We start from the raw sequence: 24,460 nt of genomic DNA, 5'->3' as shown, positions 1-24,460 counted from the left end.
TTATTTCCCTTAACATAATGCCCTCCAGTTCCATCCATGTTGCTGCAAATTACATTATTTTATTCTTTTTTTATGGCTGAATAGTATTACATTGTGTATATATATACCACTGGTTTTTTAAATCCATTTGTCCACTGATGGACACTTAGATTGATTCCATATCTTTGCTATGGTGAATAGTGTCGCAGTCAACATTTTAATATGGATATCCCTTTGATATCCTCATTTCTGTTTCTTTGGATAAATAGCCAGAAGTGAAATTGCTTGATCATATGGTCATTCTATTTTTAGTTATTTTGAGAAATCTCCATATTGTTTCCATAGCGACTGTACTAATTTACATTCCCACCAACGGTATGTAAGAGTTTTTCCTTGCATCCTCACCAGCATCTGTTTTTTTTTTCTTTTTAATAATACCCATCCTAACTGGAGAAGGATGATATTGTGTTTTTAATTTGCATTTCCCTGATGATTAGTGATGTTAAGCATTTTTTATATACCTATTGGACATTCGTATATCTTTTTTTGAGAAATGTCTAAAGTGCAGTTAAAATCCAATGTTTATTTCTTAATTTTCACTCTGGATTATGTGTCTAAGGCTAAGAGTGGGGCATTGAAGTCCCTAACTATTATTCTGTTGGAATCTATCTCCCCCTTTATATCTAATAATATTTGCCTTATATATCTGGGTGCTCCAATGTTGTTTGAGTATTTAGAATTGTATTATCCCTCTTGCTGAATTGATCCCTTTATCTTACATGATGACCTTTTTTGTGTCTTTTTGCTGTTTGTAAATTAAAAATTAAAATCTGTTTTATCTGATACAAGTATAGTACTTCTCACTTTTTGTTATTTGAATAGAATATCATTTTTCATCCCTTCACTTTAAGTCCATGTGTCTTTACAGAGAAATTTACTTTATTATTGGCAGCATATACTTGTGTCATGCTTTTTAAAATCCATTAAGCCAGTCTATATCTTTAAACTGAAAATTTTAGTTCATTTACCATCAAGCTTATTATTACTACGGGAGGATTTATTCTTGTCATTTTATTAATTGTTTTCTGGTTATTTCATATGTCCTTTCACCTTTCTATATTTTTTATTGTTTATAATTGTCATTTGTTGATTTTATGTAGTGGTAAAATTTGAATCCTTTCTCTTTTTCATTTGTGTATTTGCTTTACCAGTGAGTTTTATACTTTTGTGTGTTTTTGTGATGGACCATATTGTCTTCTTGCTTCAAGGTATAGAATTTCCTTCAGCATTTCTTGTAGGACCAGTGTAGTAGTGATGAATTTCCAGTTTTTCTTGTTTAGGAAAGCCATTATTTCTACTTCATTTTTGAAGAATAGCTTTGCTGGAAATGGTATTCTTGGCTGATAAGATTTCTTTTGTTTTAATACTTTGAATATGTCATCTCATTCTCTCCTGGCCTGTAAGGTTTCTTCTGACAAATTCATTGTTAATCTAATGGGGGTTCCCTTTTATATGACTTATATATCTTTTAAATGGGGAATTTAATTTGTTTACCTCAAGGTTATTATTCACACGTGAGGTTTTGGTTTTTCTATATTGCTTATTGTTTCCTGGTTGTTTTACGTGTCCCTTTCTTCCTTTCTTCCTTATTGTTTATCATTTCTTTTAGTTTTCTGAAATAATAAGACTTGATTCTCTTTCTTCTTTGTGTGTCTTCTCTAACAGTGAGTATTTGTGTATTTTCAAAATAGTGATTATCATCTGTTTGCTTCCAGATGTAGAACTCCCTTGAGCACTTGTTGTAAGGTTAGTCTAAAGCTTTTGCTTATCTGTGAAAGATTTTATTTCCCCTTTATTTATGAAGGATAACATTTCTGAGTATAGTATGTATGACTGAAAGTGTTTCTTCCAGAACTTTGAATATTCCATACTATTCTCTCCTAGCCTATAAACTTTCTGTTGATAAATTCTCTGTTGGTCTGGTGATAGTTCCCTTACATATGACTGGATGCTTTTCTCTTTTTTAATAATTTTTATCTTTGAAGTTTTTTTTAAATTTTAATTTTGGGGGTACATAGTAAGTGTATATATTTATGGGTTACATAAGATATTTTGATACAGGCGTGTAATACATAATAATCACAACAGGACAAATGGAGTATCCATCACCTCAAGCATTTATTCTTTGTGTTTCAAACAATCCAATTATACTCTTGTAGTTATTTTTAAATGTACAATTAAATTATTGTTTACTATAGTAACTCCGTTGTGCTAGTGAAAACTAGGTCTTATTCATATTTTTAGCTATTTTTGTACACATTACCAATCTCCACTTTTACCCTGACACCCCCACCCCAGCCAATTCTTCCTGGCCTCTGGTTACCATTGCTATACTATCTATCTCCATGGGTTCAATTGTTGTAATTTTTAGCTCCCACAGACAAGAAAGAACATGCAATGTTTGTCTTTCAGTGCCTAGCTTATTTCACTTAACATAGTCACCTCCAGTTGCATCTATGTTGTAGTAAATGACAGGATCTCATGCTTTTTATGGGTGAATAATATTCTACTGTGTACATGTACCACATTTTGTTTATTCATTCATCTGTTGATGACACTTAGGTTGCTTCCAAATCTTGGCTATTATGCATAGTGCTGTAATAAACATGGGAGTGCAGATATCTATTTGATATATTGGTTTCCTTTCTTTTGGTTATATACCTAGCAGTGGAATTGCTGGATTGTATGGTAGCTCTATTTTTAGTTATTTGAGGAACTGCCAAACTGTTCTCCATAGTGGTTATACTAATTTACATTCCCACAAGCCGTGCTTAAGAGTATCCTTTTCTACACATCCTCACCAGCATTCGTTATTGCCTGTCTTTTGCATAAAAGCCATTTTAACTGGGGTGAAAAGATATCTCACTGTAGTTTTATTTTGCATTACTCTGATGATTGATGATGTTAAGTACCTTTTCATATGTCTGTTTGCCACTTGTATGTCTTCTTTTGAGAAAGGTCTATTCAGATCTTTTGCCCATTTTTAAAATTGCATTGTTAGATTTTTTCCTATACAGTTGTTTGAGCTCCTTCTATGTTTTGGTTATTAATCCTTTGTCAGATGGATAGTTTGCAAATATTTGTGGAATGTCTTTTCATTTTGTTAATTGTTTTCTTTTTTTTATTATTATTATACTTTTAAGTTTTAGGGTACATGTGCACAATGTGCAGGTTAGTTACATATGTATACATGTCCCATGCTGGTGTGCTGCACCCATTAACTCGTCATTTAGCATTAGGTATATCTCCTCCCTCCCCCATCCCCCCACCCCTGAGTGTGATGTTCCCCTTCCTGTGTCCATGTGTTCTCATTGTTCAATTCCCATCTATGAGTGAGAACATGTGGTGTTTGGTTTTTTATCCTTGCGATAGTTTACTGAGAATGATGATTTCCAATTTCATCCATCTCCCTACAAAGGACATGAACTCGTCATTTTTTATGGCTGCATAGTATTCCATGGTGTATATGTGCCACATTTTCTTAATCCAGTCTATCATTGTTGGACATTTGGGTTAGTTCCAAGTCTTTGCTATTGTTTTCTTTGTTGTGAAAAAGCTTTTTAACTTGACGTGATCCCATTTATTCACTTTTGCTTTGGTTGCCAGTGCTTGTGAGGTATTACTCAAGAAATCTTTGCCCACTATGGTGTTCTGGAGAGTTTCCCCAAAGTTTTCTTGTTGTAGTGTTGTAGTTTTGCCAGCGCACCAAGATAGCAGTCTCTTATTGTCTGAGATAATATCTGGAGTTCTTTTTCCTACGTCCAAGACGATTGAGAAGCACGGACACAAGTGTGAGGTTAAAGCATAAGTTTAACAAGCAAAAGAAGAAAGCTCTCTGCCAGCAGACAGGGGGACCCAAATGGGTTGCCCTCTATGAGGCTGGGGTCCAGGGTATCTATGGACTGGGAAGGGGAAGGAATGTGCTTAGTCCATGGGCTGTCTTGGAGAACTTGTGACTCAGCTTGGCCCAGGGCCTTGGCTCTGGACCAATCAGGAGCTGAAGCAATGATTCACAGAGGCCAGGCTCACAGTCCAAAAATGTCTGTTTCTATGCCAGTGTCATGCCATTTTTGTTACCATAGTTCTGTAGTATTTAAGACAATTTAAAGTCAGGTAATGTGATTCCTCCAAATTTGTTCTTTTTGCTTAGGATAGCTTTGGCTATTCTGAGTCTTTTGTGGTACCATATGAATTTTAGAATTGTATTTTCTGTTTCTGTGAAGAATGTCGTTGATACTTTGATAGGGATTGCATTGAATCTGTAGAGTGCTTTGGGTAGTATGGACATTTTAACAATACTGATTCTTCCAATCCGTGAGCACAGAATGTCTTTCCATTTTAGTGTGTTATCTTCAATTTCTTGCACCAATGTTTTATACTTTTATACTTTTCATCTTTCACTTCTTTGGTTAATTCCTAGGTATTTTATCTTACTTGTAGCTATTGTAAATAAGAATACTTTCTCGATTTTTTTCAGACTGTTCCCTATAGGCATATAAAAATGTTACTGAATTTTGTAGGTTGATTTTGTATCCTGAAATTTTACTGAATGTATTTATCAGTTCTAATATATTTTTGTGGAGTCTTTAGGTTTTTCCAAATATAAAGTTTCATCATCTGCAAACAAGGATAATTTGACTCCTTCCTTTCCATTTTGGATGCTCTCTTTTCTTTTCCCTTCCCTCCCCTCCTCTCCCCTTCCCTTTCCTTCCCTTCTCTTTTCTTTCCTCTGATTGCTGTAGTTAGAAATTCCGGGTACTGTGCTGAATAACAATGATGACAGTGGGCATCCTTGTCATGTTCCAGATCTTAGAGGAAAGCTTTCAGTTTTTCCCCATTCCGTATGATATTAGGTGTGGGTCTGTCATATATGGTTTTAATAATGTTGATGCATTTTCCTTCTATGCCCAGTTTTTTATGGTTTTTATCATGACAGAATGTTGAATTTTATCAAATGATTTTCATTATCTATTGCAATGCATATTAGTTTTGTCCTTCATTCTGTTTATATGATTTATCAACATTCATTGGTTTGCACATGTTGAATTATTCTTGCATCCATAGGATAAATGCCACATAGTAATGATGAATTGTATTTTTAATGGGCTGTTGCATTCTGTTTGCTAGCATTTTGTTGAGAATTTTTGTATCAATGTTCGTCCAAAATATTGGCCTGTATTTTTTTTAATGTGTCTTTGTCTAGTTTTCATATTAGGGTAATATTCACCTCACCAAATGAGTTTGAAAGTATTCCTTCCCTTTCTATTTTTCAGAATAGTTTGAGAAGGATCAGTATTAGTTCTCCTTTAAATGTTTGGTAAAATTCAGCAGTGAAGTCATCAGGTCCTGGTCTTTTGTTTGCTAGGACACTTTTTATTATGGCTTTGATCTCATCACTTGTTATTGGTCTATTCAGATTTTTGGATTTCTGTATACTTCAATCTTGGCAGGTTGCATTTGTCTAGGAATTTATCAGTTTCTTCTAGTTTTTTCAATTTATTAGCATATAGTTGCTCACAGTAGTCTCTAATAATCCCCTGAATTTCTGTGGTGTAGGTTGTAATATCTCCTTTTTCATCTCTGATTTTATTTATTTGAGTTTTCTCTCTTGTTTTCCTGGTTAGTCTGTCAAAAGGTTTGTCAATTTTGTTTATCTTCTCAAAAAACAAACTTTTTGTTTCATTCTTCTGTTGTATTTTTTAATTTTAATTTCATTTATTTATGCTCTAGTCTTTATTTCTTTTTTCTACTAATTTTGGGTTTGGTTTGCTCTTGCTTTTCTAGTTCTTTAAGATGCATCATTAGATTGTTTATTTGCAGTTTTTTAATTTTTTGATGTAGGCACATATAGCAATACTCTTCCTTCTTAGTACTGCTTTGGGGCTTACGGATAGGCTTATGTGCTTCTCTTCATAGCAGCAAGATCCCTTAGCCCCAGGCAGGTCCAAAAATGCTGTCCAGGAGCCACGGACCAGAGTCCAAAACTTTGGAAATTTACCTTGTGTTCTATTGTACTGCTGTTAAGCTGGCACTCAAACCAGTAGATGCAATTCTTCCCATTCTAATCTTCCCTTTTCATAGGCAGAGGCACCTCGCCCCATGGCCACCATCACCACAAGCCTATGGGAATACTCTCAGGCTACCATTGATGCTCACTTAAGGACCAAGGGCTCTTCATTCAGCCTGTGGTGAATAATGCTGCCAGATCTAGGACTCACATTTCATAGTGGTGGGCTCCCTGTCTGGACCAGAGCAGATCTATAAATGCTGTCCAAGAGGCAGGGCCTGGAATTGGGGACCCCAAGAGCCCACTTGGTGTTATACTCCTCTGTGGTTGACCTGGTACCTAAGGTTCAAGACAAAGTCCCCTTTACTTTTTCTCTCTGCTTTTCTCAGGCAGGAGGAATCTCTGACCATACCCACCACAGCTAGGAATGTGTTGGGTCTCACTTGAAACCAGCACATCTCAGAGTCTCACTCAAGGCCCACAGCATACTACCTGGATATCACTGCGTGTTATTCAAGGCCCAAGTGCTCTTTAATCAGCAGGTGATTGGTTCTTCCATTACTTAGCTCTTCCTTTCAATGCAGTAGGTTTCCTTCCAGCCCAGTGTGTGTCTAGAAATGCCATCTGGGAGCTAGAGTCTGAAATCAGGGCTTCATGACTCTGACCAGAGCTCTAACCTACTGAGGCTATGCTGGTATCTAAGATACCAGACAAAGTCCTCCTCACTCTTCCTTCTCCTCTCCTCATGTGGAAGGAAGTGGTCTCTTTTGGAGCCATAAGTTGTGTAGCTGGGGGTTGAGGGAGGGATGGCACAAGCACTGCCTTAGCCACCCCAGCTGATGTCTCAGCAGGTCATGTGCCCACCGCCCCCGCCAGTCTACTTGCCCTGAGCCCAGCTGAGCACTAGGACTCACCTAAGATTTGTAGTCCTTGTGGCCTAGACTGCCTGTCAAGTTTATGTAGCCCACAGTGACAAGGCTTGCCAGAACTCGAGTTCTGGCTGCTGGAATGTACAGTTCTCTTCTGGCTAGGGCTGGTCTATATGCTCCCTCTGTGGGTGGACATCAGCTGAGTTCACCCCGGTTTTGCCTTCCATTGTCACAAGGCAGCACTGATTTCAATGCGAAGTTTGAAAATCACTGCAAAGTTTCAAAATCACCACACTCTCCCTCCCCAAGTCTACAGATTCTCCATTCTATGTAGTTGCTGCTGGGGTAAGAGAAGGGTGGCGATGGCAATACAAGACTGTCTTTCCTACCCTCTTCAATACCTCTTTCAGTAATATGAAGTTAAAAGCAGGTACTTTGAGTGATCACCTGATTTTTGGTTCTTATGGAAGTGCTTTGATTATGTACATAGTTGTTAAATTTGGTGTTCCTGTGGGTGGGATGATTGGTGGAGCCTTCTATTCTTCCATATTGCTCTGCCACTTCTATAGTGTTTTTCTCTTTGACTTTTGACACTTTGAGTATAATGTGACATGAAGAAAATATTTTTGTGTTGTATCTATCTAAGCTTTCTGTATCTAGGTGTCTAACTCTCTTGCTAGACTTGAGAGGTTTTATTCTATTATTTCATTTTATGGGTTTTTTATGTTTTTGCCTTTCATTTTGCCTTTGGGAACAACCCAAATTCAAAAATTTGGTTGCTTTATGACATCCCTTATGTCATGTAGGATTTGTTCATCTTTTTCACATTTTATCCCTCTTTTTTTGTCTGACTGGGTTATTTAAAATATTTGTTTTCAAGTTCTGATGTTCTTTCTTCTCATTGATCTATTCTATTTTTGAAGCTTTCAGATGTATTTTTCTTTTACTTATTGATTTCTTTATCTCCAGCGTTTCTGTTTGATTCTTTTTTATGATATCCATTTCATTGTTGAATTTCTCTTTAATATCCTGAAATGGTTTTCTGGTTTCTTTCTATTTTTTACCTGTGTTCTCTTTTATCTCACTGAGCTCCATTAGTATCATTTTTTAAATATTTTCCCCAACATTACATAAATTTCTTTTTCATTGGAATCTACTGCTGGAGGAGTATTGTGTTGATTTGGAGGTGTCATATTTTCTTGCTTTTTCATGTTTCCTGTGTCCTTACATTGATGTCTGTGCATCTGGTGAAATAGTTGCTTCTTCCGTTTTTTAAATTGGCTTTCATAGGGGAAGATTTTTGTATCAGTCCATTCTCACATTGCTATAAAGAAATACCTGAGAGTGAGTAATTTATTTTTCAAAAAAAGGTTTAATTGGCTCATGGTTCCACAGGCTGTACAGGAAGCATAGAAGCATATGCTTCTGGGGAAACCTTAGGGAGATTTTACTCGTGGCAAAAGGCAAAGCTGGAGCAGGAGTCTTACATGGCAGGATCAGGACCAAGTGGGGGCGAGATGCAACACACTTTTAAACAACCAGATCTCATGAGAACTTACTCACCATCATAAGAACAGCAGAGACAGAATGGTGCTACACCAGTTATGAAGAATCTGCCCTCATGATCCAATCACCTCCCACCAGGCCAGTCTTCCCCAACCTTGGGGATTACAATTCAACATGAGATTTGGGTGGGGACACAGATCCAAACCATGTCATTCAGCCCATCGCTACTCCCACATCTCATGTCCTTCTCACATTTCAAAATACAATCATGCCTTCTCAGGAGTCCCCCAAAGTCTTAAATCATTTCATCATTAGCTCAAAAGTCGAAAGTCCAAAGGCTGATCTCAGAAAAGGCTAGTCTCTTTCGCCTATAAGCCTGTAAAATCAAAAAACAGTTACTTCCAAGGTACAAGAAGGGTACAAGCATTGGGTAAACACGCCTGTTCCAAAAAAGAGAAAGCTGTAAAAAGAAAGGGGCTACAGGCCCCATGCAAATCTGAAACGAGCAGGGAAGTCATTAAATCTTAAAGCTGCAAAATAACCTCATTTGACTCACTCTATGTTTCACATCCAGGCTTACTGATGGAAGGAATTGGTTCCCAAGGCCTTTGGCAGTTCCACCCCTGTAGCTTTGCAGGGTTCATTTCCCACAGCTTCTCTCAAGGGCTGACATTGAGTGCCTGCAGCTTTTCCAGGTGCATGGTGCAAGCTGTCAGAGGATCTATCATTCTGGGGTCTGCAGGATGACAGCTCTCTTCTCACAGCTCCACTAGGCAGTGCCCCAGTAGGGACTCTGTGTAGGGGTTCCAACTCCACATTTTCCCTTTGCACTGCCCTAGTAGAGGTTCTCTGTGAGGGCACTGCCTCTGCAGCAGGCTTCTGCCTGGACATTTAGGCTTTTCTATAGATCCTCTGAAATCAAAAGAGAGGCTCCCAAACCTCAACTCTTGCACTCTGCACACTCACAGACTTAACACCACATGGAAGCTGCCAAGGCTTATGCCTGGCATCCTCTGAAGCAGCAGCCCAAGTTGCACCTGGACCCCTTTGAGCCACAGCTGGAGCTGGAGCAGCTGGGATGCAGGAAACAGTGTTTGGAGGCTGTGCAGGTCAGTGGGGCCCTGGGCCTGGCCCGGGAAACCATTCTTCCCTCCTAGGCCTCCAGCCCTGTGATGCGGGTATGGCCACAAAAGTCTCTGAAATGCCTTCAATGTCTTTCCGCCATTGTCTTGGCTATTAACATTTGGTTATTCTTTACTCATGCAAATTTGTGCAGCTGGTGTAAATTCTTCTCTAGAAAATGGGAATTTTTTTTCTACCACATGGCCAGGCTGCAAGTTTTCCAAACTTTTACACTCTGCTTCCCTTTTAAATACAAATTCTAGTTTTAGCTCATTTCTTTGATTAGGCATATGAGCTTGGTTTGTTAGAAGCAGCCAGGTCATGTCTTGAACACTTTGCTGCTTAGAAATCTCTTCCACCAGATACCCTAAATCATCACTCACAAGTTCAAAGTTCCACAAGTCCCTAAAGGAGGGGAACAATGCACCCAGGCTCTGTGCTAAAGCATAACAAAAGTGACTGCTCCAGTTGTTCCCAATAAGTTCCTTATTTTTATCTGAGACCTCCTCAGCCCAGACTTCATTTTCCATATCAGTATTAGCATTTTGGTCACAATTTACAAGTTTTTAGGAAGTTCCAAATTTTCCCTTATCTTCCTGTCTTCTGAGCCCTCCAAACTCTTCTAACCTCTGCTCATTACTCGGCTCCAAAATCGCTTCCACACTTTTAGGTATCTTTATAGCAATGCCCTACTCTTCAGTACCAATTTTCTGTATCGGTTCATTCTCACATTGCTATAAAGAAATACCTGAGAGTGGGTAATTTATGAAGAAAAGAGGTTTAATTGGCTCACAGTTTCATAGGTTGTACAGGAAGCATAATGACATCTGCTTCTGGGGAGGCCTCAGGGAGCTTTTACTCATGGCAAATGGCAAAGCAGGAACAGGCATCTTACATAGCAGGAGAAGGACTGCCACACCCCTGGGTAGTGTGCCTGGGCACTGGGATGATGGAACCAAGCTTGGAAGGCCTGTAGCAGGAGCAATAGCAGGAGCAATACCTGAAGAAAGCCTGTCCTCAAGGCACATGAAAATTTGCTGCAACTGTGCTGCTAGGGCAGGGTGTGGTTATTGTCAGTGGCAGCAGCCACTAGCAAGCAGCTCTCTGGCAATGTGGCGCACACTTTGGCTTCTGGCAGCAGCATAAGCCAGTCCTCAGTGCAAGTTCACAGTGGCTCTGCTGCTGGTGGAAGTCAGGTTGCTGCCAGTGACACACGATCTGGCCCCCAGCTGCAGCAGCAGCCTCAGCAGCAGGTGGGGAGAGCCTGTCTTCAGGTTGCATGCAAGTGCTCAGCAGCTCTGCTGCTGTATTGTGGGGGGTGACATTGCTGTCTGTGTCAGCAGTCACAGGGAGGTAGCTCTTTGGTTCCGGAAAGTATGTGCTTTGGCTCCCTATCTCTGGTTCACGGCCTTTCTGGTGTCTGAAGTGCAGAACACTGTATATGCTAGAATGCTGGGGATCCTGCCACTTTGCTGGGTACAACTGGCATTGCACTGCTGCAGCCCCCGGTGGTGACAGCAGCAGCTGTGCCACCAGCAGCAGTGGGAAGAGCCTTTTCTCAAGGTTTGTGCACTTACATGCACTGTGGTCTTGCTGCTGGGTGGGCGGGTTGCTGTCAGTGCTCACAGGTGTAGCAGGGCATCCATCTCTGCAGAGTCCCATCTGAGGGGGCAGGGTCAGTGCAGGACCAATTATTAGGCCATGCACAAACTCACAGAGTTGTTTTGGCCCAAGCAGGCTGTAGTCCTGGGGGTGGGCCCACCAAAGGACCAGTTTTCAAGTTGGGCACCAGCATGCACAGGCTCAGCACACTAGCTGGTTGTGAGGTGTATGTACATGTGGGTGTCATGGCTAGTAGGCAGTTGGATGGCTTCCATGCTGTTCACTTCTTCCCTGGATTGGTGGTGCACCACACGGGTTCGGATGCCGGGGTCTTGATTAGTTTATGTGGCTATGCTCTGGGAAGCTAGGGTCATGGTGCTGCAGATACCTGTATGAATGTGTTGGAATGATGGTGGGGCCTCAAGTCATAGACAGCTGGGTGCTACTGATGCTCAAAGCAAGACATATTCTCTATGTAGGTTTAGTTTGGAGATGGCACTGAGCCATAGCACCTTACATTGCAGGGGCAGAGGGTGCTCAAGTTGAGCTCTTACTATATGAGGTGATGCAGTTTGGAAATCCCAACTGCTCTCTAGACTGGTTTTGGTGCCAGTGATAACAGTGGGGCAAAGATTGTTGACAGCTTACTTTTTCCTGTAGAATGGAGTTACTGATGACCCCGAGCCAACCTTGACTGAAGAGAGAGTATGTCAGAGGCAGGATGCTATACTGAGTTTCTGTACTTCACAGAGGTTTTTCTGTTCCCCTGGTGGTCTCCAGCATACTTTTTAAATCACACTAGCTGACATAAAATGGTTTGTTTTCTTGATTTCTTTTTGTGGGGAAATGAATGCCAGGGAACTCTAGTCAGCCATCTTGCTGATGTTCTAAATTCTGTTTTTAAAAGATCACTCTGGCTGTTGTAAGGAGAACTGCATGGGATGTGGTGAGGGGCAAGAATGTCACCAAGATCAGCTGGAGACTGCTGAAAGTCCTCCAGGAGGGAGAATCATGGCTTGACCCAGGGCCTTCTGGTAGAGATTATGCAACTGATCATATATGGGATATCTTTTGAAGGTAGAGCCAATTGCATTTGCCAAGGGCAGTACACGGAGGGGACTAAACAATCAAGAGTGACACTTATGTTTTTGAATGGTTGAGTGACACAAATGTCATGAACTGAGAAAAGATTGTGAGGTGTTATCAGCTAAATTGTGTTCCCTCCAAACTCTCATGTTGAATCCCTTACCCCTGATACTGCTGAATGTGACTTTATTTGCAGCATGGCCTTTAAAGAGGTGATTAGGTTAAAATGAGGCTGATAGGGTTGGTGCTAATCCAATCCGACACCTGTCCTCATAAGAAAAGAACATTAGCACAGACCACAGAGGGATACCAGGGAAGCACGTCTGCAAATAAAACCCCATGTGAAGATACAGCAAGAACTGGCCATCTAGAAGTGAAGGAGACAGGGCCTCAGAAGACACCAAACCTGTTGACACCTTAATCTTGTACTTCAAGCTCCAGAACTATGAGAAAGTAAATTTCTGTTGTTTAAGCCACTTGTGGGGCGTGTTTTTAGGGTAGCCATAACAAATTAGTATGAAGGGGAGCAGGTTTTAGGAAGTAGAAATCAAGAATTATGTTAGGGATATGTTAAGTTTTCATCTGTTGTAAAAGGCAAGTGGATTGCTGAGAGCGTCCACTCACCTACAAGTGCCTAAGCTCCTGCTGCAGTCCTGCTTCTTGATTTGATCCCATCCTCACTCACTGACAGTGTCTGTTTCAGCTCCTCCATCACCTCTGTTGTGGTTGTGTGTGGTGAGATCATAGCTGATATTTATTATTTCCTGATACATTCACCTCTTTCTCTCATTGCTTACATTGGAGAATGTCAGGGTAAGGGTCTGAGCTGAGTGATATTTGCAGGCATCACCTGTTGTCTTCCTGCTCACCAGCCAAGGAGAAGCCTGCCTTCCACCAGGACTGCAGTTTCCTCAGCCACCCACAGTGAATCATGTCTGCATGGCACACCCTTCTGCTCCTTCTCTCTGACCTTCCTTTCTTACCTGATGGTCTACCATGAGCCACCTAGGCAGGACTGCTTATCTCCAGTTTCCATGTTAAACAGTGTCTGGTGAAATCAGAGGCAACAATCCTAGTAACACAACTGGATCTGTAGGCCCAAACAACTACTCTCTCTCACCCATAAAACCCATAAAGCACAGCTAGAACTCTTCTGCTTCCCACATAGAGAAGAATTGCTAACTCATAATATATTTTACCTTCAAAATATGTCCATAATTATGCCAGAGAAAATATTTATTTTTTTGGTCACCTTGCCAAAGTAAAGTTATCCATAACAAACACCATTGATAAGAAAATCTTCCTGTAATATTACCTCCAACCCTTCAGAAGAGCCAGACCAGACCTTCATCTGCACAGCACAGGATCCACTTATCCACAATGGTCAAGAGGCCTGTCTTTAAGATTTCCAGTCACATTCCCCCGACCCTGTCATACTTCCAACCAAGCCATCCTCAACTTATCACCAGCCCTGTACAAAAATGTAACAATAATACGAGACCTATACAAGGCCTGTAATGAAAAGTGGCAGCTGGTGATACTGATTGATCTAGGGGTTCCATGAAAATATAAGCAGAAAACTACTAGATAGAACAGAAAAATCAGCAGGTGAAGATTGAGCTACCAACTCAGGACCCTACCAAACTTTTTAGAAACACAAAACCTTGGTGCCAAATATTAAAAACAAAGATGAAGAAAGCAAGCGAAGAGAAGTACAGAACCTTGTTTAGAAAATTAAATAAAGATTTCTCCCAGAACACATGAAGAAAGCAGTCAGATATAAAACATAGACATAGAGAGGATTGATTCACAATATAACATATCAACAAGTAAGGTTCAGCACAAGAGTGAAGAAGAATGAGTGTAAGAATATTGCAGAGAAAATAATCTTTGGTGAAGGCAATCTGAGAAGCAAATAGCATGGAAAGCAATTAAAAAATAGAAAATCAATGTAATACTTGAGGCTTTCAACAGGCTATCATACTATCTAATTAGATTGTATTATTGTGTCCACTCAATAACCAGTGTGATTAAAATATTTGGTACAAGAAGTAAGACCTAAACTGAATCTTACAGAACATTCTAGAAAAGAGAAAGACCATGGAAGAAGTCTTAGGGACATAAAATAGCATGGCTTGTTCAAAGAACTGTGTATTCACACTGTTTTGATGCAGAAATCTAATGGTGCTTTCTGTGGCCAATTTTGCTTTACTAAACTCCAGGATATTAATAAAGATAGAATGTTTTAATACCTGTGTTCTACAACAATAAAGTATCTCTGGTTAGTGCTAGATTAGGAGAATCTTAATCTCTTTGGGCCAGAGTAGCCTGAGGGTAAACCTTCTGTCATCCACGTGTGCCCAAGTGTGTGTTGTCCTCACACAACTCAACATTAAACAGAAATGATCTCTATATTATTATGAAATTAAGCTACATATCATCCATATAGGTACATATGCTATAAAAATGGAATTTATGCTACACTAATAGCTAGAGATATTAATTATTTTCACTTCTGGCTCTAAGATCACTGCTGACAAACATATACAAATGTAAGCACGTGTGCACACAGACAACCAATGAAGGGGAAAGGCTAACTGTCTAACCCAATTGAAAATCAAATGATGACCAAACTTCAATTGTAGTATTTGTGCTGATTGCTTGGATAGTGTTTCTTCAGAAACTATGCTCAAGTCACAGGTTGTACCTAACCACATCCTACCACCACATCCTGCTGGGCTAAAATCCCAAAAAGTAATAAGAGATGCATTCAACTTTATGAGAGGAAAGCAAAACCTAATCTTTCAGGTCCACCCAGTGTGGAGCTCAAAGGTGTCATTGTTCTGCTCATGTTTATAAAGGGAGCTGCCATGTTTCTCTCAACACAGAGTTGGGAGCAACTCCAGAGCCTCCTTCAAGATGCTGCTGGTCCTGCTCTCAGTGGTCCTTCTGGCTCTGAGCTCAGCTCAGAGCACAGATAATGGTAAAAAAATAATTTTTTTAAAAAAGGAGATGGGGAGTGGGATGAAGGTCCGTGACTCTTGTAGGGCCTTAGGGGTTCACCCTACACCACCGCAGAGGAAGAGCAGGAGGGAAGGAAGGAGGTTGAGAAGAAGGGTAGGGCTTTGGAGCTCTCGTTCCAAGGATGACATCTGTTGTGCCCTCATTCCATGCCAAGACCTTATACTTTATTTGATATACACATGGAACCCAATAGAGAATTTCAATTAGAGGAATGACAAAGTAAGATTTGTATTTTTAGAAAGACCTGGCTGTGCTGTGAAGGATGCAGTGGAGAATGCAAGACTGATCCAGGGAAGTCCAGCTATGAAGATGCTACAGTAATCTCAGTGGACAGCAATGATGGTGTCCTTGCTGTACAGGGGATGCAGAATCAATGAAAGAGATTAACAAACATCAGAGTACTGTCAGACATAGAGGACTGGATAATACATTTGTGTCTTTCTACATAGTGGTATAGAAATATCAGGTCCCCAAATTCCCATTTTTCTTTCAATCACATTTAAAATTTCAATATGTTTCAGGCAGTATGTGTAAGATTGCATCCAAATATTTACTCCTGGTTGCTCCTCTTGGGCAAGCTTGTGAATATGATCAAAATATCTAAAGAAGGAAGAAGGTAAAGATCTAAAATATGACATGAAAATACCCAGAGCAGTGTGCCTAAATTAGCATTAGGGTTTGAGGGATCGTAAGGATGACAAAAAGGGACTCTTCTATGTTGAATTCGTGGTTGATGCTCAGCGGTAGTAACAATCCTGCCTCCCCTAACATCTTCCTCCCCTTCCAGCAGCTTCACAGAAGATGGTTGATGAGGTAACTCAGGGGATGCACAGGGTGTGGCCAGAAGACCCCTTTCCCTATAGACCACTGTGAGCCCTGAAAGATTTATGAGGTAATGTTCACTTCATCCTGTGCTTCTTTTCCTAGATGTGATCTATGAAGACTTTACTTCCACCACACCAGGTAAATCCCAATGATCCTCAATCCATTTCTTTTTTTTTTTCCACTAGAATTTTTTTTAGTTTTTTCAGTGTCTTCTTCTCATCATTTTTTGGGAGGAGGTGGTAAGAGGGGTCAGGCATTGATTAATATTAGTGCCCCTAAATATATAGGCAATTCTTACCCATCTTTGATTCTGGGGACCATGAGCCAGGCCACCAACTTGAATACAGAGATGCCTGGCTTTGAGGACAATAGGAGTGGGCAGGCTTTTTTCCCAGGCTGGAATGACTGCTGAGAGATGATGAACAAATGAGAAGTGTTCTCATTTTGACTCCTCCATCCTTAACTGCTTCTTTCTTCCCCTAGTGTTCCCCTGCACAGTTGTGTGGCTTCAGGGAGAAACGCAAAACAAAACAAAAAAATCAGTGCATGAATGTCTTTTCTCTGTGTTGACGCACTCAGCTGTGTCACTACAGATGATAAATACTTGCCACAGCTGTTTAGTGATCATGTGCAGGCTTTCAGATTGTCTTTCTCTTCTGTCTCTTAGTATTTCTCTACTTGGTTCCAGGAGCCTGGGAAATCAGCTCTAGTTTCCACATAGGGCTTAGGTGCCCAGAGATGGAGTCACAGTTTGTAAGTTGTTGCAGCAACCAAAAATAAAAAATAAAAAATAACCAGTAACATAACCGAAAGCTATAATGCTTTTGCTTTTTTTTTTCCTGTCCTTGGAGACATCCTCTGGCAACTCTAAGATATGCAAGAACCCCTCTTTTCAAATTTAAGGAAATATACTTGTCACAAGAGCAAATAAATGAGACTTTCTATATCACTCTTACATGGATTAAGTTGAGAGCTGCATAAAAAGGAAAAAAAAAAAACAGTGGGCACAAAGGAAGTTGACAGTCAAGCAGCAGGTTTGGGGAGAACAGGGCTGTGTGGTAAGGTGAGAGAAGTATAAAGAGAGGAGAGTTTTTCTTCACTGAGCTCATGCATTCTTGTCCATTAATTACTCAAACAGATGCAGAGGACTCAAGTCAGAGGCCAGATCAGGGACTCCAGAGACCTCCTCCTGAAGGACTCCTACCTAGAACCCCTGGTGATAGTGGTAACCAAGATGATGGTCCTCAGCAGAGACCACCACAACCAGGAGGCCATCACTGCCATCCTCCCCCACCTCCTTTTCAAAATCAACAAAGACCACCCCGACAAGGAGGCCGTCACCTCTCTCTACCCCAATTTCCTCCTGTCAGCGTGGAGGAAGTATCGTCATTCTTCCAGAGGGACAGACCACGAAGACATCCCCAGGACCAGCCACTCTGGTAATCTAGAATTCAGTGACAGGTATGATTCCAGTTCATTCTCCATTAAATGCCCAAACTGCTACCATTCTCAAACTTTATCAGGTTCACAAATCAATTGGAAACATGTTGAAATTACATAATCCTGGACCCCATTTCTAAAGATTTGTATTCAGATATTCTTGGATAAGGTTGCAAGTCCTTGTATTTTTAACAAGCGGTTCGAAGAATTCCTATCTTATGAAATACTGACCTCCCCAACTTTTTTCTTAAGATGACTTGTCTCATTAAAATGAGTTGGTAATGAGGAAGTGGGGTGTGTTCTCCCTTTGGTGCTCTGCCTCCTGTCTTTGAGTCTGCCTTCTCAAACCCAAGGACTCTCCATCTCAGGTTTCTCTCAGGTTTCTACCAGAGGACTCTTTGCTCAGTCCTGCCTCACACCAGCCTCTCAGGTCCAGTGTCCCTGCTAGATGATACTTGAACTTGATGCTCCTATATCTTATTTAATTTTTAAAATACTTATTTTGAAATTAGTACATGCTCAAGGAAAAAAAAATCTAACCGAACAGAATGGTATGAAGCTAAATCTTAAAGTGATGCCTTATCCTACTTACCCACACCCCTCACCAAAAGTCACCACCATTAATTTTTTGAACATCCTCCTGGAAATATTTATATGTATATAAGCGTACATCATTATTTTTCCCACAAATGTTATATTATTTTATATGCAGATCTGTATTTGCTTATTTCAAATAATATATGTCTTAGATAACTTTATCATTTCACAGAGACCTATAGATCTTCTTGGTGATTTATTTGTACATTTTTGTTTTGTTGTTACAATTGTATACTATTCTCTTGTGTGACTGTACCATGATTTCTTCAATCAACCACTGTTAATTTATATGTAGGCTTGTATTAGGTTTTCACTACTATAGGTTCAAGTTGCAGTCATTTTCATAAATATGACCTGAATGTTTTGAACAGTAACCAAAACATAAACACCATAAAAATAATCTGTTTTCTTAATCTTGAAAGCAATAATTTGCTTTAGTAATATCATCAAGGAATTAGATAAGTTTTGCCATGTTGTATCTTGTGTATAAATTTCCTTGTTTGTTTGTTTGTTTCAGAAAATAAATAAGAAGATAACTTCCTTCAGAAAGCCATGACATTGAAATAATATGGTCATAACTCTTTCTTCAGTATACCAATAAAATATTAATAGCATGCAATTTCTGATTGTTGATTCTCTTTGTGTGTGTTTCTGAGTCTAGAATTTGAGGGCCATTAATACGATCTAAGAATATCTGGGACTCCTGCTCATTGATGCTTCCAGCAGGCTTCCCTCCTCCTTTATCTTAATAAAGCCAGCTGCCAAGGGGAAAGGGTTCCATTGTTCCTCTTCTGTCTTAGATTGCATAGCACAAATGCAAATTCTTAAAATTATTTTTACATCTTTCATTGATATTCTTGTAACTTTAGGAAAACAAGGAATATATAACAAACGAAAGGGAGTTGCAGGTGCTGGGGAATTCTTAAAATTTCCAAAACTATTAATCCGGTTTCCAGGGGCATAAATGTAGTCTAGATCTCTTCTCCATAAAACTCACTATTCTCTTTTCTCCTCTTTTTTCATTGCTCAGTTCTCTTCCTCCCTAAGTCCTTCACCATTCTTTATAAAAACTTGAGTGGATTTCATAAAGGGTGCAGCATAATGTATTTTAAAGGGCAAGAAATTTAAGTAAAACTCTGTTCTGATTGTGAAAATTCCAGCAATATCAGTATTATTGTCAGATAACAGACTGCCAAATTTAACTCAAGATGCTGAGGGAAAGTTGAATAGAAAATAACCCTAACAAGCAAAGGAATTTGATATGTAACTGTCTCCAACCACCTCTCATTATCACCTCCAATGTCACTGAATACAGAAAATTTTAATATCCAGTCTTTATCATTAAAAAGCACATAATTCTTATTTAGATTTTTTAAGTACAGGAAACAACAAGTTTCTGAATTCATTCTGAGTTTCATTAAACAAAATATATAGAACAGCAAGGATACTCTGTTAGGGAAACTATTCAATAGCACATAAACAAATGAACAGTATGCTAAAAGAATAATAAACCATGTTGAAAGAGGATGAGGATGTTAAAGATGGTTCAATATTAGAAAATTGGCCATACCATATCTGATTTTGATGATATTCAGATGAGACTTTGGATTTAGATTTTACAGTGGATGCTGGAATGAGTTAAGACTTTGGGATTTGGGGGATGAAATAAATGTACTTAGTGTGTGAGACCATATATTCACAGGGATGACCAGGGACAGAATGCTATAGTTTGAATGTTTATGTCTCTACAAAATAAATTTATGTTGAAACTTAATTCCATATGTAATGTTATTAAGAGATGGAGTCTTTGGTGGAAGTGACTAAGTCATGTGGACCCTAGTTTCATGAATGGGATCAATTTCCCTATAAAAAGAGGCTCCCAAAGGCTGCTAAGCTGTTCCATCTCTTTTGACATGTAAGGACTCAATGTTCATCCTTCTTCCACACTTCTGCCTCATGAGAGAGAAGCCAGGAGAAATTGTCTGTTTGGAATGGGCTCTCACTCAACCCCAAATCTGGTACCATCTCAATCTTCAACTTTCCAGCCTCCAGAGCTATGAGAAATACATTTATATTATTTATAAATTACCCAAGATAAGATATTTTGTTAATAGCAGCTCGAACTGGCTAAGGCAGAGGGCTACTTACAAGAATTAAATGCATAATGTATATAAAATTACCTTATAAAATGTATATAAAATTACCCTACATGATGTATATAAAATTACACGATTTAAGTCTTGTAAAATGCAACGTGTATATAAAATTACCCTATGTGATATACAACAATAAAAGTTCAATACATTTAAATTTATTTATTCTTTTATTAGAAAAGACTCGTTTTGTTCTTTCTAATAATGAATTACCTTCTAATAATAAATTATCTTTCTAATAATGAATTAACTTCTAATAATGAGTTATCTAAAAAATAGATTATTTGATAAACACTTGCTTTCTTTAGCATTAAAGCCATTCAAAAAAGAAGCAGAAAGGCCATCTAAAAGGTATGTTGATGAACAAATGCACTGTTGCATGTCATCAGGTGGTTGGTTAATGTGAATAAAAACTAAGTCTCCTTCTTCATTTAAATTCCAACGATTCTGCTCTTTAACATTTAATATTCAGCCTCTTCTCTACCTATACAGAGAGTAATGCCACCTGTAGGTCTATTGTTGGTCAGATGTTAATCTGGGAAGTAAAGCCCAGTTCCTCTTGAAAAGGCAGATAGTTTAGACAGAAATTCACCGGCTGCTTTCTTACAGAAAGTAAACCAATTTCTGCTTCCAGAAAAATGGAGTAAATGTATTTTGCCCTATTCCTTCTACTAAGAAAAACTATGAACCCTGAACATTATATATAAAATATATGAAAACTCAGACCTGGAGAGACCAAGGCAGATGTGGTAGGGACTCAATAAATTGTATAGTGATGAATCCTCTAAGTTTTCTTTTTTGCTTTATAATTTGCAGACTTTTAGCTGAAAATGCCATCAACATAGAAATACTAACAGGCACATATGAGAATTTCCCAACAAAAGCCTATTATTTTAGGCAAAGGTCAAGGAAATAGTCTACCAAAGCAGAAAACATTTAGACAATAACCACTCTACTGTAGTCAAGTACCACAGAAAACACTATTACCTCAAGTGAAGAGCTTAGATCTTTAGATCTTCACACCTACCAGGCTGTGACAAAGTGTCCCAACCCTCCTCCAGAATAGTATCTCAGAATAGCAGAAGTTGGAACTTTCATCCCCTAGCTTGTGGTAATAAGCCCCTTACTCTCCTTCCACACCTTGATATGACTGGAGAGCAAATGGGGAGCTGGATCTACTCTAAAAGCAGCAATGAAGAAGCACCCTCCTTTCCATACCAGGTGGTGCTTGTGGAGGCCACGTGGGAAACAGTAACAAGTCACTTCCGCCTCCGAGACAGGCTATCAGTGGAGGCCTAGTGGCGACCCAGAATCCACCCTCCAGCCAGCAGTAATGAGGAACATTCCCTTGCCTAGGTGTCAACAGAGATTGAGAGGAAATCTTTATTTCTACCATCACCTGGCAGTAATGCAGTGTCCCTCCCTCACTCCCTTGCCTTGCTGGAGTAGTATCTGAGGAAGCTAGCTAAGACAGAAGGGGTAAATAAGTTCTAGAGTCTCATAATGCCTAAAATGTCCTGGTTCATTTAGAAATCATTTGGTATACCAAGAACCAGGAAAAATCTCAACTTGAATGTAAAAGATAATTAGAAGATTCCAGAACAAAAATGACAAAGATGTTAGAATTATTCAGAAAAGATTTTAAAGCAGTCATCATAAAAATGCTTCCAGTATATTACTTACAAACATATATGAAACAAAGTTTAAAAATAATCTCAGCCAAGAAATTAAAATATATGAAAGAACTGAATGGAAATTTTAGAACTGAAACTTACAATAACCACATAAAAAATTCAAGAAGATAAGCAGGAAAAAACTATAAACACAGCCTCAGGGACCTGTAGTATTATAACTGAAGGCCTAATTTTTGTGTTATCAGAGTCCCAGAAGGACAGAAGAAATGGGCAACTTTGAGAAAGGTCTCAAAGACTGAAAACTTCCTTAATTTGGCAATAGGCAAAAACCCACAGATTTCTAAATTCAAGCAAACCCAAAATCTCTTAGCCATTTTAGGCTACTGTATCAGAATACCATAGAATGGGTGGTTTATAAAAACAGAAATGTGTTGTGCACAATACTAGAGGCTGGAAGACCATGATCAGTATACCAGCATAGTTGAATTCTGCTGAAGACATTTTTTGGCTGTAGATGGACATCATCTCATTGTATCCTCACATGTTGGAGAGAAGAAAAAGACATCTCTTGTCTCCTTCTCCCTCTCTCTTTCTCTTTTTTTTTTAATAAGGCCTCTGATCTCAACATGAGGGCCCCACCCTCATGACTTAATCTAACCCTAATTACCTCCCAAAGGCCTAACCTCCAAATAACATCACAATTGAATTTAGGATGTCTACATATGAATTTTGAGGGGACCCAAACTTTCAGTGCATAAAACTAACCAAGACAAACACAAAGAATCCAAACTAAGGTATACCATGGTCAAATATCTGAAAATTAAAAGAAAGAACAAATTTTGAAAGCAGCTAGAGGAAATAGCTCATCTATAGGAGAGAAAACAATACAAATGGAAGCAGGAAACATCAGAAACAGATGAAAGCCATAGAAAAGTGGCACAACACTGTCTATGTGATGAAATAAAATAACTTTCGATTCTGGTTTTTATACCTGGTGTATTTATCTTTTAGGAATGGAAGGGCTATAAAGACGTTTGATGAAAGAAAACTGAGAGGATTTGTCACCAGAAGGTCTACCTTTTAAAAAGGGGCTCAAGAAAATTCTCTATCCAGGAAAAATAAAAAAAGATTAAAAAAGAAACTTTAAAACACCAAAATTAAAGAAAACACAATGGAAAGGGAAAAAATGGATAACTTCATCTTCCTTTTCCTCTTCAGTTTGGTAAATTTATTTGACAGCTGAAGTTAAAATTATGACATTATCAGATGCAATTTTAAGTGTATATAGATAAATATTTAAGACAACTATATAAGGAACAGAGGAGGGTAAAGAGACATACAGGGAATCAAGGAATGAGGTTTCCATACATCTTTCAAAGTACTAAAATTTTGACCCTATTAAACCATGATAAGTTATTACATGTGATGTAAAACCTACAGCATCCACTAAGATGTCTGCACACAGAGATATACTCAAAAATACCACAGATAAACTTCAATGGAATTCTAAAAAAAGAAAATTAAAGTAACACACATGGAAGCAAGACATACAAAACAACAATGACAAAAAAAGAAAAAAAAACAGATAAGCAGAAATCACAAAGTAAAATGGCAGGTTTGTGACCCAACGTATCAATAATTACAAATAAAAGTGGTCTAATGTGAACAAAGTTGCTGAGTATTGAAGAGTGTCTATATTATAGAAATAAAATAGCATATGCTATTATCAAATTTTATGGGATATTTACATTTTTATATACATTGTACAAATGTTATGTTAAATATTTTAATTAATATTTTGTACAATTAATTTTTGGTACAAAGTAATTATTTTGTACTATTAATATTATTGTATAAAACATGTATATTTTGTAAGTAACCCATATAAAGCTCTCAGCTTCATCCATGCTTGGCACAGGGAAGCTGATATGGTTTGGATGTTTGTCCCCTGAAAACCTCATGTTGAAATGTGATTCCCGATGTTGGTGATAGGACCTGGTAGGAGGTGATTGGATCAGGGGGCAGATTCCTCATGAATGGTGTAGCAGAAGCTTGTCCAACCCATGGCCAGCAGTCTGCATGCAGCCCAGAATGGCTTTGAATATGGCCCAATACAAATTCACAAACTTTCTTAAAACATTGAGTTTTTTGGCAATTTTTTTTAGCTCATCACCCATCGTTAGTATATTTTTTGTATGGCCCAGGACAATTCTTTTTCTTCCAATGTGGCCTAGGGAAGCCAAAAGATTGGACACTCCTGGTTTAACACCATTCTCTCGGTGATTAGCGAGTTCTTGCTCTGAGTTCATGCAAGATCTGGTTGTTTGAACGTGTGTGGCGCCTCCCCTGCTTGCTCCCACTCTCACCATGTGACATGCCTCCTCCCCCTTTGCCTCTTGCCATGACTGTAAGCTTCCAGAGGCCTCATCAGAAGCTAACCAGATACTAGTGTCATGCCTGTACACCCTGCAGAACTATGAGCTAATTAAATCTCTTTTATTAATTACCTTTTTTTTTTATTTTTTTTTATTTTTTTGAGATGGAGTCTCTCTCTGT

General features: G+C 38.9%; 2 protein-coding genes across 2 annotated transcripts in view; both read left to right on the top strand.

The window, feature by feature from the left end:
• Positions 1 to 17,321, top strand: part of LOC129010833 (salivary acidic proline-rich phosphoprotein 1/2) — a 74,937-nt gene extending 57,616 nt beyond the window's left edge. The window contains exons 4-5 of the transcript XR_008493064.2: positions 16,183 to 16,218; positions 17,219 to 17,321. The gene's annotated coding sequence lies outside the window, so the exon portion shown is untranslated. The remainder of the gene's footprint in view (positions 1 to 16,182; positions 16,219 to 17,218) is intronic.
• Positions 15,113 to 18,736, top strand: PRR4 (proline rich 4). The gene is made up of 4 exons (XM_054445368.1): positions 15,113 to 15,214; positions 16,183 to 16,218; positions 17,219 to 17,541; positions 18,635 to 18,736. Exons 1-3 carry the CDS (start codon positions 15,151 to 15,153, stop codon positions 17,521 to 17,523), a joined length of 405 nt encoding a protein of 134 aa, XP_054301343.1. The 5' UTR covers positions 15,113 to 15,150; the 3' UTR covers positions 17,524 to 17,541; positions 18,635 to 18,736.
• Positions 18,737 to 24,460: the final 5,724 nt, after the last annotated feature.

The sequence above is a fragment of the Pongo pygmaeus genome, chromosome 10 (genome assembly GCF_028885625.2).
Source record: "Pongo pygmaeus isolate AG05252 chromosome 10, NHGRI_mPonPyg2-v2.0_pri, whole genome shotgun sequence".
Classification (NCBI taxonomy): domain Eukaryota; kingdom Metazoa; phylum Chordata; class Mammalia; order Primates; family Hominidae; genus Pongo; species Pongo pygmaeus.
Note: the sequence above shows the minus strand (reverse complement) of the source record. Positions and strands in the feature narration are given on the sequence as shown.